Source organism: Mastomys coucha, unplaced genomic scaffold (assembly GCF_008632895.1).
Source record: "Mastomys coucha isolate ucsf_1 unplaced genomic scaffold, UCSF_Mcou_1 pScaffold7, whole genome shotgun sequence".
Taxonomy (NCBI): domain Eukaryota; kingdom Metazoa; phylum Chordata; class Mammalia; order Rodentia; family Muridae; genus Mastomys; species Mastomys coucha.
In genome coordinates this window covers 27,989,748-28,005,782 of record NW_022196913.1, presented here as the reverse complement: position 1 = coordinate 28,005,782, position 16,035 = coordinate 27,989,748, and the positions used below count along the sequence as shown (strand labels likewise).

Genomic DNA, 16,035 nt, shown 5'->3' with positions numbered 1-16,035 from the left:
TCTCCCGTTTCTTGGTGAGTCCATTTATATTTATTTTATTCATATGTATATCTATTTTAAGAAGCTTCTATGATAGTAGGTTTTCATATGACCCCTCAGATTGTCCTTAGTTTTAGCTGTCTCTCCCCATATTCCCTCTTATCCGCTTCTTTCTTCCCTCTCTCCATTTAACACCCAGACTACAATCACTCCTTCTTTCTGAGCTCTCTCGCCCTTTATACATAACATGCCAATTCATTATATAATCTCCTTCTTTCCAGTCTTCTTATAGTTTCCTATACACTCGTTTGCTCTATGTATCATAAATATTTGCAAAGCAGCATCACTCTCAGGACCTGACACCAACTGTTATCCTTACAACTTCTGGTCAAAATTACCCCTTGGTTCTAACCCTACCCTGATTAGAAGGTTCTCTTCCTCTTATGAATTAATCAAAGGTTCTTGTCCAGCAGCTATTTGAAATTATTAATATGATTTAAAAAATACTTTTTATAGAAGCAAAAATAGAACAAGCCATCTATATGGAGGTAACTTAGAGTATATTGTGCACATTAAAACCCCAAACCAGTTGCTACAATTACTACTTTATTTTGTAGTTGAATATGACTTTGGGAGAATATGAGGGTCACATAGTCTCTACCTTCAGAATGAATGTCTCTTCAGCAAGCAATTTCTTCCCAAACCTCTTTTCAGTTCATTTTTACCCTTACCAATTTACCCTGATGGTCACTTAAGAGTGCTTCTGTTTTCTCTTTCTGATTTCACCATATGACTAAACCTTGATAGTGTTTTGAGGTGTCCACTTGGCATTTTCTGGTATCATTGAATCTCTTTTCCTGTATTCCATTTTAACCTCATTCATTGAATCTTTTTTTTCCATTGTTTTCTGGTTACAACCTCCAAAAAATTGTCTAGGATTCATAAATATTATTCCATCTTTAGAAAAAAGCCTACTCTACATAACTTTAATGTACTCTGTTTAACATTAGCATGTTTATTTTAGCAGCATCTAGCTGCATAAACACCCATGTTTTCTGGAGTATTATAAAAGGAATAAAGTTAATTCTATGAGTATAGGTTTCAATTCTGTTTTTTTCTGAGTTTTATAGCTTAAAAGTGCAATTCTTATAAGACCTTCTCTGTGTTCCTAACAGTATCAAAGAAGGTATTTATCAGATTATTTCAGATAGATTTTTATTCATCTAGTACTTTCCAAAGAGGAAAATTCAAAGGCAACTAAAATTGACTTCAAATTCCTCTACCAATTATCAACCACAGTTGCATGTTGGAAAACCTCTCAGGGAGTCTAAAATTTAGTGGCAGCTGGGCTACACCCCAGACTAACTCACTCTGAAGGGTAGCCTGGAAACTGATTTTTAAGCTCTTTGGAAAAAGCTAGCAGCCAGCCAGAATAGAGAAGTGCTATGACTACGGTCATAAGTACAAAGAAAGAATGGTGATAAGCAAAATATGTTAAGAGTCAGCACTTTGGTTGGTCTCCAACCCTACATCCTCAGAGGCGGGTGAGAGTCCTTTCTTTGGCCCAGTTCTGGATTTCTGCTTGTCCAAATATGAGATAAAAGATCAGACCAAACATGTTGACAGCAGCAGACAGGAAAAACACATTCCTCCATCCTGATTCAGAATCCTGAACACAAAAACATACAATGAATTATTAATATTATAAATTTCTTTCCTACCAATTATGCAACTCCTCTACTTTGCATATTGCATTGCTAATCCCACACACAAATTAGGGGGCAAATACAGAACACACTTAGTATCCTGTCGGCCAAGGGAATGGGGGTCATGAAACTGTTGGGAACCAAATGACTCTAAAAAGCACATTGGGCCCTATGTTGTGGTAGCTACTTTCCCAAATGAAAATAAATTAAGCAATGCTGATGATTCTCTAGAAATCTAGATTTCAACAATTATAAATGTGAAGCTTTACAATTATGTCAAAAATGCATAGTTAAGGTCTGTCCTTCTTGCTTTGTTTAGTTTTTTTAGCTATTGACTTCAATCAGTTCAGCTCCTTACATGGACCTCTCAATACATTGTGAGCTCCGGTTGACCTGTTTGATAAACTTTCCTGTCAGGCCAATTCTCATAAATTTACTTATAAATTAGCCCAGAATCTAGGTCATCTAGCTATACTAAAAACAAAACAAAACTCTGCTTCTCAGGCCGACGCTCAGTTCTTCCATCCTAGTCTGAGCCTTCCATTACTGCCTTCCCTCTTGCTCACTAGACCACACCTAAAGGCTGAGAACAAACCTCTCAGCCTGTGCTCCCTAAAGTCATATAACCACTCTCCTCTGTCTACAGATGGATGTCTTTACTAATAACAACCCTCAGATATTAGTTTTCCCTTTACTGATGTACAATCTGTCTACTATTAATCTGATTGAACTCTTCACGACCCCCTCTACCTTCTCACAGTTTCATCACTTATTAATTCTTGACGTGACTCATTCACTCTTGTCCTAGTGAAGGCTTGTTTCTTGTCTCTTTGGTTGTGAGTCTAGTCTTTAATTGCTGAGCTCTCTCTCCACCCCCTCTCACTCTTTTTACCTCATGGAAGTCATGGAAAAAACTGTTATTTGCACCCACACAGCTCATTGTCACAAAATGAATACTGATTCCCTTTGACAAACTCAGCTTCTCACTTTTCTTTCCCTGGGAAGCATGACATGCCATAGTCTGATTTTCATGAACTGAATGTTCAGATCCATGCTTGCTTCCCCTGGCCACCTGTACGACGTTTGAGAGCACAGTGTATATTTCCAATGCCTAAAACAATACCTGCCACTTGCAGATGTTCAATAACATGCCCAACCTGACTGATGAGGAATCCGGTGGTTGTGGATGAGATGATTCCTGCAGTAAGACCGAATCCCCTTGAGATGCCCATGAGGAAACTCGCATATCTGTGGAGAAGATGATTTTATATAGAAAGCCATCATCTATAGCAGAAGTTCAGCTTTCCCAAAACACATTTTTAATGGCAAGGTCATCTGGCCTAGTAGTTTTCATTACCTAAAGACATCCAAAGAGATGTTTATTTACCAATTCTGCAATCGTCCATCCACTGAATCAATCGCTAGAATAACTAGAGAAGTAGTTTCTGTGGGAACTTTTTTTTTTTTTTACAGCAGTGTTCAGTGCAGAGGGCAGTTTGTATAACAGACAAGTATCAGTTTCTAACTCTGAAGCCAAACTGTATGCCTTTAGACCCTGGCTCTGCCCTTGTGTGGCCACAGGCAGGTCTCATATACCCATGTGCTTCAGGCTCCTCTCCCTGAATTAGGGGGTCGTAATAGGGTCTACCTAATGTTGATGTATTTGTGATGATGACACATATCGATTCCTGAGAATGTGTTAGCATAGGTCTGGCTTGTGGTGAGCAGTCTGTGTGCAGCGGCTGATATAATAAACACCCTGGAAATTTCCAAAACAGATGTCTGTGGCCAGTTCCCAAAACACACAGTTTAATCTCTTACCAGGGAACTTGAAAAACTTTCTCTATCCAGAGATGAGACACATGGCCATGGCTGTGAACCAACATTTTTAGTTATCTGTTGCTTCACCTTGATTTAGCACACATCAACAACAGACAGGCATTGACACTGTTTGCACATTGGCATTGACACTAACATTTACCATCTCTTGAGTGGTCTGATAAAGGCAATAGACAGGTAAAGCCCTTACCTGGGGGCAACATCGAGCGTGTTGATGATGAACCCTGAGTCACACAAATTGCTGGTCCCAGGAATGAGTATCAGCAGGACAATGGTTGCTACGTAACTGGAAGTCACAAAAGGCAGGGCCACAGCACAAAGGGATGGAAGGAGGAGCCCTGGAGAATGGGGACAAGTCAAGAGGCTTCTCAAAGCACAGGCAGGAAGGGGAGTGGTTACCTGGATCCACACACCTATCCTTACCCAGGGATGAAAAGAGTTTTCGAACTGTGATTAAGTTGAGAAGATTCCTGGATAGAAGGAAATCTGCCATCTGACCTCCTAAAATTGTACAGCTTGAGGCAGCAATGAAAGGCAGGGAGGACAGAACCCCACTCTGAAAGAAGGAAATGTACACAGAACATCACAGAGCAGTGTAGGGCGCCAGCGTTTATCACACAGACAGACCTTAGCCTGACCTCTGACATTCCTACTTGTTTAAGGGAAACTAGCACCCTTGCCACCTGCAAGGGCGTTGTCTTAGGCCAGAGAACTGACACCCGGGAAAAGGAATGTCAGTTCCTGGGGAAAATTTCTGGACCAGGAGGTGTGGTGGAAGAACATGGCAATTAAGAAGCCAGATGCACAACAGCTCCACCACACAGAGGTTGCAGTAGTTGCAATAGTCATGTAACCCAAGGCAAATGATCTCACCTCTGAATGTCCCAGTTCCACTGTTGTGAAACGGGAATCATGGCACTGCCTCTGTCACCACCACTGTGAAGGTGAAATGATTCTATACACTGGAATATACGAGGCAGCGCAGGACTACAGTCATTCATGACACAGTCACAGTAGAGGAGTGTACTCACATCTCTGATGTTAACGTGCAGCACTGTACTGATGTACGTCGGTAGGTATGTTATGATTATGGTGCAAAGCCAGAAATGACTGAAAAAACCCATGAAAATGGCCCACAGTGGCAGGCATCTGACCATCGCCCTTATGGGGACGGACCTTCTGGGAGAACCAGACTGAAAGGAAATCGACATCGGCATTAGGAAAGGTCCCCCTAGAAACAGCGCCCTGCAGACATCTGTAGGGTCCATGGGTGGAGAGAGAGGATGCGGTGTACCTGCTGAGCCACTGAAGACCTGATGTGCTCTTTTTCCCTCACACTTATGCATGGGTGATGCATGGGGTCATCATAAATCACCGTGAACCACAGGACACAGCAGACACAGCCAATGCTACCTGGGAAGGAGGGGTGCAGTTACACTTAAGGTCGAGTCATAGATTGGAAGAATACTGTTTTCTCTGAACTGTCGCAGCCTTTCTACCACACATGCCAACTTGAGATTATTCCACCACGTAGACCTAAATTTCTCTTTTCTGTTTTCCACCCTACAAAACGCCTTCTACTTGAACCTTTGTAGATGCCAGTTCTCTAATATAAGCTTGCTTTTTGTCAATGTCAGAATCTTGGAGACAATGTGAGCATGAAAATAAATCAGTACAGCCAAGGCTTAAGGATTCAGTGTTTATTTATAGCCATATATGGTCTTAACAGTAATTTTTTTTTTGGCACACATGTCATTGTCTTGTTTTGGTTTGTGTGGTTGAAACTGAAGAAAAAGTAGTTATGTATACATGAAACCACTTGCCACAACGTCAGTCATTGTGGCACAGAAATATTTCTAATATGTTTGCAAGAGGTGGCTATTTTATATTTACACTGTTGATCTCTTGTGGAGTCCGAGCAGAAGCAGTTTTCCATGCCTGGTTAACATGTGTGAAACAAAATAACTGGGATTCGCAGTGTTAGTGAGAGATCTCTGCCTCCCTCAGCCTTGGGAATGCTGAGGTTAAAAGCCTGCACTACTGGCATCATATCAAAATTATTCTGTGTTAAAAGATTTTGAGAACTAGTTGTTCTTCAGATCCCTCCCACACTACCTGGTTAATCTGTTGTTTTATTGGGAGCTACATCTCAGATATTATGGTCGCCAAAGCAGTCTGGAAAGCATTATATAATGGATCTTTTGATCTAAGCACTTCACAGTTTAGTGAGACAAGAAACATCAAGTGCCCTGAACAGGAAGTGCCCATAAAAGATCATAGAGGGGAGAATGGCTGAACCCTGATGAATAGTCTGCAGAAGGCTCCAGGAAGGAAGATCTGAATTAAGCTTTGCATGATTCACTTGATAGAGAACAGGCTAAAGCCATATTGGATAAATGTAATAATTATTACAAAATGTGTAGACACATTGAAGGTGCTCTTAATCAGCTTTGATGTCCTAACTGCGCAGCAGCAGGAGACCAGGCACTCGAGATACGACAGTGGAGGTGCTGGGAAGTATGTGTGGCAGACAGGAAATGCTTCATAACTGATTTCTCAAAAGCTTCTCAGAAAGCTGTGGAGAGTGACCTCGCCTACCCTGTGCATGTGGATTGTTCAAACTTCTGGGAAGGTATGAGACCAAGATTCACGAACTACACTAAGAAAGCTCCCACTTCTCAACATTCTTTATTGTTTTCTATTTAATAAAGAACATGGGGAGAGGTTAGGTGTTCTCTATCTTAAAACAAATACCCGAGAAGTGGAAGTGTTACAATTTAAGAGACAGTGACTCACCAAAGATGTAGAAGATAAAAGGCCAGCCCAGCGCCTGTGAGATTAATCCTCCCACACAGAGAATGATGAAGGACCCAAATGCTGCCCCTAAAGGGAAGACAGGGGGAACCTTATGGAGATAGATAGCAGTGGCTAAAATGTGAACATTGTCCCTAGGCTGATTTGGAACTACTGGGTGATGAGAGGATTTATTCCTGTTCACCACACTCTCCAACATCATGAGACATAGCCGGTACTGTGCTAAACAACAGTCTACTTCAGCAGCTCTGTAACAGCAATGTGGCCAACTCTAACTTCTCAGCTTATCATAGGCACTCTCTGCAAGTACAGTTCACCATGGGCAATGTGAAGCTGGATGCAGAAATGTAAAGACTTACCAAAATTAGAGAGGTACAGTCCCTGAGTTCAAGGAGATTTTGCTCTAATTGGCGAACGAATAATGAGAAAAATTTACTATTACAAATGTATTCCAACTAGATTACACTTGGACCTTGGGTTCTACAAGGACAAAAGCAACAGGCAGGCATGATAGCATATCTCTGCAATCCCAGCACTCAGGAGTCTCAGGAAAGAGGATTGACAGGAATTTGAGGCCACTATGGACTACATCAATAGAACCAGGCCAGCTATGACTATCTATTAAAACCATGTCTCAAAAAAGCAACAAATAAATAAACAAAGCTGAACAAAAATTATAGTTATGCAACTTTCAGATTCACAGTAGGAAATGCTTTTTACATAGCAATATTTCACATACATAGTGTATACAAACACTTGCACATACAACTGTCTCATATACAGAAATCTCAGAAAGGTTTCATGAGTTCATAGTCACCTGTACAATGTAAAAGGGGTCTATTCTATTCTATTCTATTCTATTCCATCTACTATATTCTATCTATTCTATTTTCTATTCTATTCTATCTACTCTATTGTATCTATTCTATTTTCTATTCTATTCTATTCTGTTCCATTCTATTCTATTACATCCTATTCTATTCTATTTATTCTATTTTCTATTCTATTCTGTTCCATTCCATTCCATTCTATTCTATTTTCTATTCCATTCTATTCTATTCTATTCTATTCTATTCTATTCTATTCTATTCTATTCTATCCTATTCTATTCCATTCCATTCTATTCTATCAATTCTATTCTATTCTCTCCTACCCTGCCCAATCCTCTCGGTTTATCTTCATGTTTTAAATCTTAGATTTTTTGCTCCCATTGAATTGGTATCACAACACAGTTCTATTCTTCTATTTGAGAAGTGATATTACAATGTAAAGGCAATAATAAAATTATAATATACAATGGGAGCAGATAAAATTAAATTAACTGCAATAGGAAGACTAGAAAATTCTATGAAAAAGGCAGTAAATATCTGTGGTTTTAACAAAACTGGGGGTATAGAATCTTTAAAAGCTATGAACCTGTGAGCTGAGAGCCATGGGGAAGTGACGACAGCTGTGGACAACTCATGCTACCAGATCCTCACCTGCAGAGGGGGCTGAGTAGTCAGCATGTTGTAACAAGATGCCTGAGCATCTATCAGTATACTAAGGAAGTGAGTCTTTATTTTATAGTTGTAAGGGGGCACACAGAAGATACTCAAGCTGAGCAAAACTGCCTCAGCAGAACAAAAAAAATAAATCAGCATTGATGGAAAGAGGAAACCCAGCAGAGAAGACTAGCTGGGAGCATTTGGAGATAGAGGAAGCCATGACAGTGGTGGCAGAGAGGCAAGCAGGAGGGTTTCTATGAGAGAACAGATTGCAGGATGTAGCTTGTGCTGGACCCATGAGTGAGCTGTTGATAGAACCTCAGATCGGTCCTTTACATATGTGCTCTCAGGTCTACAAGTTGCTGTGCAGTCACCCCCGAGGGGGGCTTGGTGAGTGTCCATGCACTATGAGGGTCCTACTTGCATGATGACCAAGAATGTGTGCTCTGAGAACAAAGTGCCTGGGCATAAATCTTGGTTCTACTTCTTACTGTTTATTTGTGTTTGGGCCATTTACTTGATCTCTACATACACTAACTCCCTTCTCTGTGAGATGAAAGCACAAAAAGGACATGCACATAAGAGAGTTCTATGGGTTACTTAGCTCAGAATAGTAGAATGATATGGATATTTCACCTTCTAGTCAATTTTGCTCTTGGCCTCTCTGGGTCCTTATTTTGCCCTCCAATATTTTCTTGCAATGTGAGTGGAACATATTTTTCATGTATGCACTTCTCTTTTTTTCTTTCTTGAAACAGTCTCAAGAAAATGTAATTTTCTATAATATAAGCTGAGTTGAAACTCACAATCTTCCTGCCTCTGCCTCCTCGGTATTAAGATGACAGGCAATAGCCACTATGACTAATCTCATTTCTCCCTTTCATAAGGCTCAGCATTTTTTCCCATCAGGCCTTAGCCTGTGACTGATGTAGGTCACAATGCTCGGCCCTACCCTGAGCCTGAAGCGTTACAGCACAGATGGATGTTTCTCCTTTGCTAGACAATTGTCTCATATTGCTCTATTGTTTTTCTTGGTTGTTGAAGTCATCTGAGTCGCAGAAGAACAGAGCAAATCATAACCCGCTTACGCAATTACGCGTCCTCACCTGAGCCTGCAATGCTGGTGAGCTTGCTCCGTTCAAGGGGTGGAGCCCACTTTGCCCAGATTGTGAACTGACCGGTCCACGCCATCCCCTGCAGTAAAATCATTGACATCTTTGTTGTTTTGCAAATGTTGGGAATTATATCCCACTCAGTCTGAGAAAATATCTGGATACCTGTGCCATCCCCTGGACTGTGCGAATGACGATGACCAAAATCACCCCAAAGTCAGCAGCCAGTGGAGTACACAGCGTGAGCAGGGATGAGATGAGCAACCCAGCGCCAAGGATTTGCTTTGCTCCAAATATCCCCGCTAAATATCCACTTGGTATTAACGTCAGTATGATTCCATAGCTGATGGAGCTAAAGATAATGCCCTGGGTCTCTGTGCTCCACTGATAAACGGCAGCCTGGGGAAGGAGGAAAGGGTTAGGGTTAGCAGTAGTAGTTAGTAGGGGCTTCCTCTTTGCTAAGGAGTCCTGATTTGAAAAGCTACTTTATACCCAAAGTTGTTCTTCATTCAAGAGATTCTATTATAATTCTATTATAAATACTTAGTTTGATTTATTTTTTTTTCTCAAAATTTTACCTAACCTATTTTTGTTTGTTTGTTTGTTTTTACAAATAACCAACTTTATCCCTAATTTGTTTCCCTTATGGGAGAGAAAATTTTAAATGTAATAAAAAAAAAAAGGAAAGAAAAGAGTTAAAGACACATAACTGTGGCGTGAGGGAGATGTCTTGGCTGTTAAGGATAAGATCTCTGCTGATCTTGCAGAGGACGCCGGTTTGGTTCCCAGAGCCCATGTGGTGGCTCACAACTGTCTGTAACTTTAGCTCTTGTGTATCTGAGGTCCTTTTGGGTTCTGAGAACACATGGGACACATATTTGGAAGGCATACATACACGCTGGCAAACTTTCACACATAGAAAAATGAATACCTCTTTTTTGAAAGGACAAATGATCACCTAGCCGAGAGTCTGAGAGCGGAGGCAAGACTCGGCAGGATGGCTTCCATGCTAAGGAGTCTCTGGGAACACCTGAGTGCCACCGACTCCCAGTGAGTAAAGCGGGCACAACAGTTCTGCTTTCTTATCAACATTAACTCCTGACTGAAAAATAAAAATCACATTCAGCTGTTCTGTACGGTCTGCCTGGAGAAATCAAATTCCTAAGAGGTGCATCATGAGTGAAAAGTTCGTACTTTAATAGTCTCTAGAGAGCTAATCTGGAATCATATAAATTAGATCACCAAAGGATGTAAAACAAGAAATACTTTATTAACTTAAAATGACTTTTAGCAGCCAGGCATTGGTGGAACGTGCCATTAAGCCCAGCACTAGGAAGGCAGAGGCAGGCAAATTTCTATGAGATCAAAGCTCACCTGATCTACATAACAAATACTAGGACAGGACACCAGGGCTATCTAGAGGATCCCTGTCTCAAAATATAAACAAAGAAAAAAGATTATTATAACTCAGAGTATATGATTCATGTTAGAATTAACATTTGAGGGTGGACATAAGTAGAACAGAAAACTTGAGGAAGTAAAAACAGTTCAGGAAGATCCAAGAGAGGGGGCAATTTTGAGGCATGTTTTGAAAAAATGCCTGAGATTTGTGTGAAGAAAGCAAGTAAGACACTTCCCACTGGATAAAGAGCACATTTAGACTTGTGCTTTAGATCTGGTATATGATCTGTTCCCACACTGACAGTGACAGTGTTTGACTCTGAGCAGAGAAGCTCCTCGGCCACTGGTGGATAAGAGTATGTGGAGGAAGAAGAGCAGGCTCTGGTGGGATGCAGCATGTCCAGACACAAATCAATTAACCTGAAGGTACCTTGAGTTCCCAAGCATGGGAGTGTGAATGAGTAGGAGAGTTATAACACAGTCCTAACTCATGGATGATAGGGATGACATTAGGACTGCGTAGTAAATGATGCCTACAAAAACAGGGAATTTTTATGAGTCTTAGACAAATATGCAGTGAACCTGTGATAAAGGTACTATTTAAACTCATTGATTAGTGAGGGAACTGGGTAAACATGGTAGCTTATGAAAAAAAGAGAGTGAAAAGAACCACAGATATCTAAGCTGGACAGAAATGCTGGTGTGGAATTTAAATAAAGGACCAACTGCCTTACTCGGCCACATCTGGGAGATGCTGACTGGAGAAGAGTGGAGACAGACTCTCCTCCACAGGACTAGAACCATAAGCATTTCTAGTCATCCTATAGAATTTGCTGAGCTATAAATAGCTTAAAAAATTGTGATAGCTACAGGGACTCAACTAGAATCAGGCAACCAAGAAGGGTTCCCTAGACAGTAACTAGTTTTTCTCTGAAGAAAGTCAAGTAGTTTATTAGTCCTGTTTTTAAATGTTTCTTTCATTTTTCTTACAACCTCTCTATAATGTTACTTCAATGAAAGATTATTATTATCACAGGCTCAAGCAATGGCTTGAAAATCACTTCAGTCCTTTTCAGTTTAGGGTTGAAGCCCGAAGCCTTCCTCCCCTGTTCTTGTCTGGTATTTTCTGTCAGAGCCCTCTCTCCACCGCACTCACCCGGGTACTAATGTCCTTGATGCCTCTGCTCCGGTTACTGAGGAAGTCCATCACTGGCCCCTCAGTGGATGCATTAGCTGGGTCCTGATGCTGTGTGCTGTTCACCATGGCAATGATGGCAATGCTCAGACTCACACGCTGCGTTATCATGGTGAGGTTGGAGAGGTGCATGATGAGAGCCAGTGCATAGCGCAATGAGCAGAAACCTGACCCTAGGCAGGACACAGAGTTACACAGTGAACACCCAAAAGGAAACTGCTGCTTTCCATTTCTGCCACGGTTAAATATGAAAGAACTCCAGATGACACCCATCAACACTACTATCTGGTGTTTTGTTTCCGTTTGTCCTCTTTTCTTTCTTTCTTTCCTTTTCATACTGGAGATTGAATCCAGGCTTTGCAAGTGCTTAGCAGGCAAGCAGCTTACCAACTGAGCTTGGTCCCCAGCCCCTTTTAGAATGCTTTTGAGACTTGTTAAGTTGCCCAGGTTGGCTTTGAATTTACTTTGGAGCTCAAGAACTTGCCATCTCTCCTGCCTCAGCCTTCTATGACAATGAAACTATAAAACAGTTGTTATCAGGCTGAGCTAATCCCGACACCCCCTTTTTACCAACATATTTCTTCCAAGTACTGCTGCCATATTATTATGCTGGGTTTAATATGCATGATGAGTTTGGAGTCTTGCAAATATTTTTTTTTTAAAGTGTGGTGACAGATGGCAAGGAAAGGAAAAACCTGAATACAAGGATTTTTGTGCTACTTTTCTCTAAAATAAGACACTGGGGAGAAAATGGCAGAGCTGACCATGAATAGTACCCCTCTGTGTTGCAAGGAGGCAGGCCATCTCATCTAACACATTCATTTCTCTCAGAGCATGTGAGATTTGACGTGACAGCTGCCTTTCACAGAGAGCACTTCTATGTCTGAGGATTCTCCTTTGAACTGTCAGAGAAATAACATTCTTCTCCCTTTCCATCAACTCCTTCTTTTCATTTTGTGGCTCAAACTAGTCTGGAAACTCCTAGGCTCAACTGATGCCCCCAGCTCTGCCTCTTGAACATCTGGGGCTGCAGGTCTTTGCCACCATGCCTGGCTGAGAGCTGATACTTCACAGTACTACTGTGAGTACCTCGGTGACTCCCGCTGCCCCTGTGGACTACTAGGCCTCCATGGTTTATCAGCTTTTCAAACAAACATGGAGAAACAAGTTTGCTAAACTTAGAGGTGAAATGATACAAAATAGTATTCAATGGAGTTGCAATACACATGCATGTATTTATGCATCCATCATACTTGTATAACGTATGTAAAATGTGTGATATTCTATATCTATTCCCAATGAAATAAAGCAATGGGTTAGTAATTAGAAGGATTTCCATGTGACGGTCAGATAGGCTTTTTTCTTCTGCATATTTGGAAAACTGTGACTTGTGAGACATAAATAGGATCTGTGAAGAAACATAAAAATAAATGGAAGAAATCTTCAAGCAGCCTCACGGGTAGAACTACTTGCCTGCAAATGAATTATTTTGATATCAATTTAAGTTGCCAAGCTCAGAGAAAGTGGCCAGTCATTTGGCAAGTGTGTTCCACAGGGATCTGTAAAACAGGTAAGTTGGCTGTTTGCTTTTAAGTCACTTATTCAAAACTCATTGCATTCCTTGGATACAGGATTTATTGATCATTTGGCTCAATTTCTGCAAGATTAATCCAGGGTGTCTCCTAACAATAAAAAGCAAGTGGCATCTTGGGACTGAGGTTGGGTCTGATGTTACACTAAGAGCATCAAGGGGAATAATATAAAGAAAAGGCAGGGATAGGACAGCCATCATGGATGAAGTAGCTGGAGCCAGGCAAAGCACTGAATTTTCTGTAACTACCCGCAGACAAGGGCAGCACCTTACCTTTCCTGGTGGTAGGCTTCTCATCCATTTTGTTTCTCTGGTGAGTGGTGAGCACCTTGTGGTGGGGTTTCCCTCTGCCCCAAATCACTTTCACCACCACAAGCCTTGACCTATGAGAAGAACATCAGGCAAGAATGACACACAGCCTGCTCCTGCCCATGCTGCCTCTAGGGATCAGGAAGAGGTGGGCATTTGCTGTGGTTGGTTCTTCTTTGTGACTTCCACATTCTGGCTCTTATACATTCCAGTGGACTGTGTTTTTAGGAGGAACTCCAACTGTAAATCCTTAGAGCAAATTCTCTAACCGTCCAAGGGGTGCTTTGAAACTGAAAGAGGACGCTGCAAAGGCTTTCTCAAACCACAGAGAACCATTCAATGCTAGGAAGCACCATTACTTAGAGCAGACCGAAAAATAGAACAGTCAGACCCAAGAACTGAAGAAGATGGCTCTAGAGCCATCCTTTACTCTCATCCTGACCATTTTTTCTGTTCCCTTTGGGCAAGCTCAGTGTTCTGTGGCATCTTCTTTGAAGATGCTACATGATCTTCACGTGCTGTGACACTCAGTGTTAATGGTCAACTTGGTAGAATCTAGAATCACCTAGGAGGTAGGCCTAGGGGTTCCCTCTTGTGAGAGTGACTTGATTATGTTAATTGAGGTGAGAATCAGTCAATGTGGGTAGCACCATTCCCTAGCAGGGGAACTTCATAAGAGTAGAAAAAGTGTTGAGCATGTATTAGTCACTTCTTCTGACTGAGGACAGGTGCAATATGAACAGCTGATTCAAACTCCTAAAGCTTTGACTTCCCTTCTGTGACTAGATCATTTTTTACTCATAAAATGAGCATTTTATTGAGCTGACAATATCTTTAAAACATTTATAAAATAATAGTGAATGGAGGGCATCTGCTGTAATCATAAATTAATTTGACTTTAAAAAGCAAGTAAAATTTATGGCTCCAAATATGGGCATGTGTAATTCAGTATTTGCATCTCTTTGGGAGGGATATATATACATTTGCTTCTTTTAGGGAAGAATATACCTTCTAAGAATCTTATAAATTATATCCATTTGAGACTGTATCTTCAACGACTGTTAAAAACACCTGTATCATATTTATATTTTATAATTTAGGATCTTATACTTTCTGAACCCAAATTTAAAGAGATATTCTCATCCTCTTAAATGACCTTAGGACAGAAGGCAAGCATGGGAGATATAAAGAATTTTATCTGAAACTATCTATTGTAATGCACGCATACGTGAAGGTGCATGTGGTCAGACTCACATGTCATTTTTCAAGAGCTGTCCATCTTGTTTGTTGAAGTAGTGTGTGTCACCAGGACCTGGGTTTGCAGATTAGGCTGGACTGGCTGGTAAGGAAGTCCTCAGGGGTCCCTGTCCCTACCTTCCTACCACTAGGAGAACAAACACATGCCACCAATCTTTGGTTTTGTTTATAGGTGCTGAAGTTTGAACCTAGATCTCTTGCTTGTGTAGCAAACACTTTACCAGTTGAGCTATCTTCCCAGCCCAACCCTGTCCTTAAAGAAATGTTAGTAGATAGTTAATGCATAGGAGCCAAATTAGTTAATAAATAACTATTAGACATCTAAGCTTTGAGATATTCTTGGGTGTTTTTGTTTTTGTTTGTTTGTTTGTTTATGAGACAGAGTCAGAGGACCAGGCTGACCTTGAACTTCTGATCCTCCTATTTCAGCCTCCTGAAAGCTGGGGCTAGTTGAAAATGTATTGTATCACAGTGGATCCACATGTAGGCTTAACTGTTATCAAGAACAGATGAGCACCAGAGCAGATATTGGCTGGTTGCTCTGACCTGAAAGGCTTCCAAGTGTAACTCACATCTGGATGAGACAAAAGACACAGGCCTTCTATTCCAGGTACACGCTTCACTGGTGAGAAAACGTGTGCAGGAGACCGGACAGTTGCCTCACCCTTGCAGGTCTCAGTCAGCGCCCAGTCTCCCAAAGGCCAGATTCGACTTATTAGTACAGGCTCCTTTTTTTCCTTAATATTTTAAACGTAAGTTTAAAGAGCAATAACTATCTTCATTTTGAAATATTCTAAGTTTTAATAACTTATTCCCCAAGGAAATTTGATGATAAAAATGTAAGTTGAACTTCGATTTGAATATTAAAGAAAAACTCTTCAATGATCTCTTGATTTTTTTTTTTTCTGTTAGTGGAACTGCATTATAAACCTACCTATTCTGCTCATTCTGTTTTAGTCTCATGCAAAAGGATGAATGGTCTTAACAGCCCTTTGTTTCTTCCAAGGATTGACCCTAGTACCCCATGTGTGCCAATCAAACACTTCCTGAGTCACATTCCACCACACCAGGGGTGTGATAGTGAAAGTGTGTGTGTGTGTGTGTGGCAGGGGAGTCACACAGCTTCTACTGAGTTCAAATATTTGAATTCTGTCTTAATAGCCTTCCATTGTTTTGTTGTTGATGGCTTCTTCTTTTCATAAGTATAAAAATTGCTCATTCCAAACGTTAGTCTTTCTATAGCATGATAATGAAAACTATGCTTCAAAACAATCAACAGGGTTCATGACATCACAAGCCATTAGTGTCATTGATGAAGACAGTACAGTCATTCTGAGTCTAACTG

The 16,035-nt window shown here is 40.9% G+C and overlaps 1 protein-coding gene across 3 annotated transcripts; it reads right to left on the bottom strand.

The window, feature by feature from the left end:
- Window positions 1-1,177: 1,177 nt before the first annotated feature.
- On the bottom strand, window positions 1,178-13,464 carry Slc17a2 (solute carrier family 17 member 2). Of its 3 annotated transcripts, none has more exons than XM_031358661.1 (11): window positions 13,398-13,464; window positions 11,495-11,706; window positions 9,103-9,336; window positions 8,932-9,019; window positions 6,321-6,407; window positions 4,819-4,937; window positions 4,556-4,717; window positions 3,948-4,080; window positions 3,715-3,862; window positions 2,809-2,933; window positions 1,178-1,648 (listed from the first exon to the last, which is right to left on the bottom strand). In XM_031358661.1, exons 1-11 carry the CDS (start codon window positions 13,423-13,425, stop codon window positions 1,641-1,643), a joined length of 1,344 nt encoding a protein of 447 aa, XP_031214521.1. In that variant the 5' UTR covers window positions 13,426-13,464; the 3' UTR covers window positions 1,178-1,640. The 3 variants fall into 3 exon arrangements, with proteins under 3 accessions (XP_031214521.1, XP_031214520.1, XP_031214522.1); XM_031358660.1 differs by having other exon boundaries at window positions 1,514-1,648; window positions 2,843-2,933; window positions 13,398-13,425; XM_031358662.1 differs by lacking the exon at window positions 3,715-3,862 and having other exon boundaries at window positions 1,585-1,648; window positions 2,843-2,933; window positions 13,398-13,425.
- Window positions 13,465-16,035: the final 2,571 nt, after the last annotated feature.

Bases quoted from the DNA above. Each gene is read 5' to 3' on its own strand.
- Slc17a2 (XM_031358660.1), bottom strand. From the start codon at position 13,425: ATGGATGAGAAGCCTACCACCAGGAAAG. The intron at 9,337-11,494 runs GTGAGTGCGGTG...CTCCTTCCCCAG, and splicing joins TCAAGGACATTAGTACCCGG to GCTGCCGTTTATCAGTGGAG. The intron at 6,408-8,931 runs GTGAGGACGCGT...TCTTCCCTTTAG, and splicing joins CACCAGCATTGCAGGCTCAG to GGGCAGCATTTGGGTCCTTC.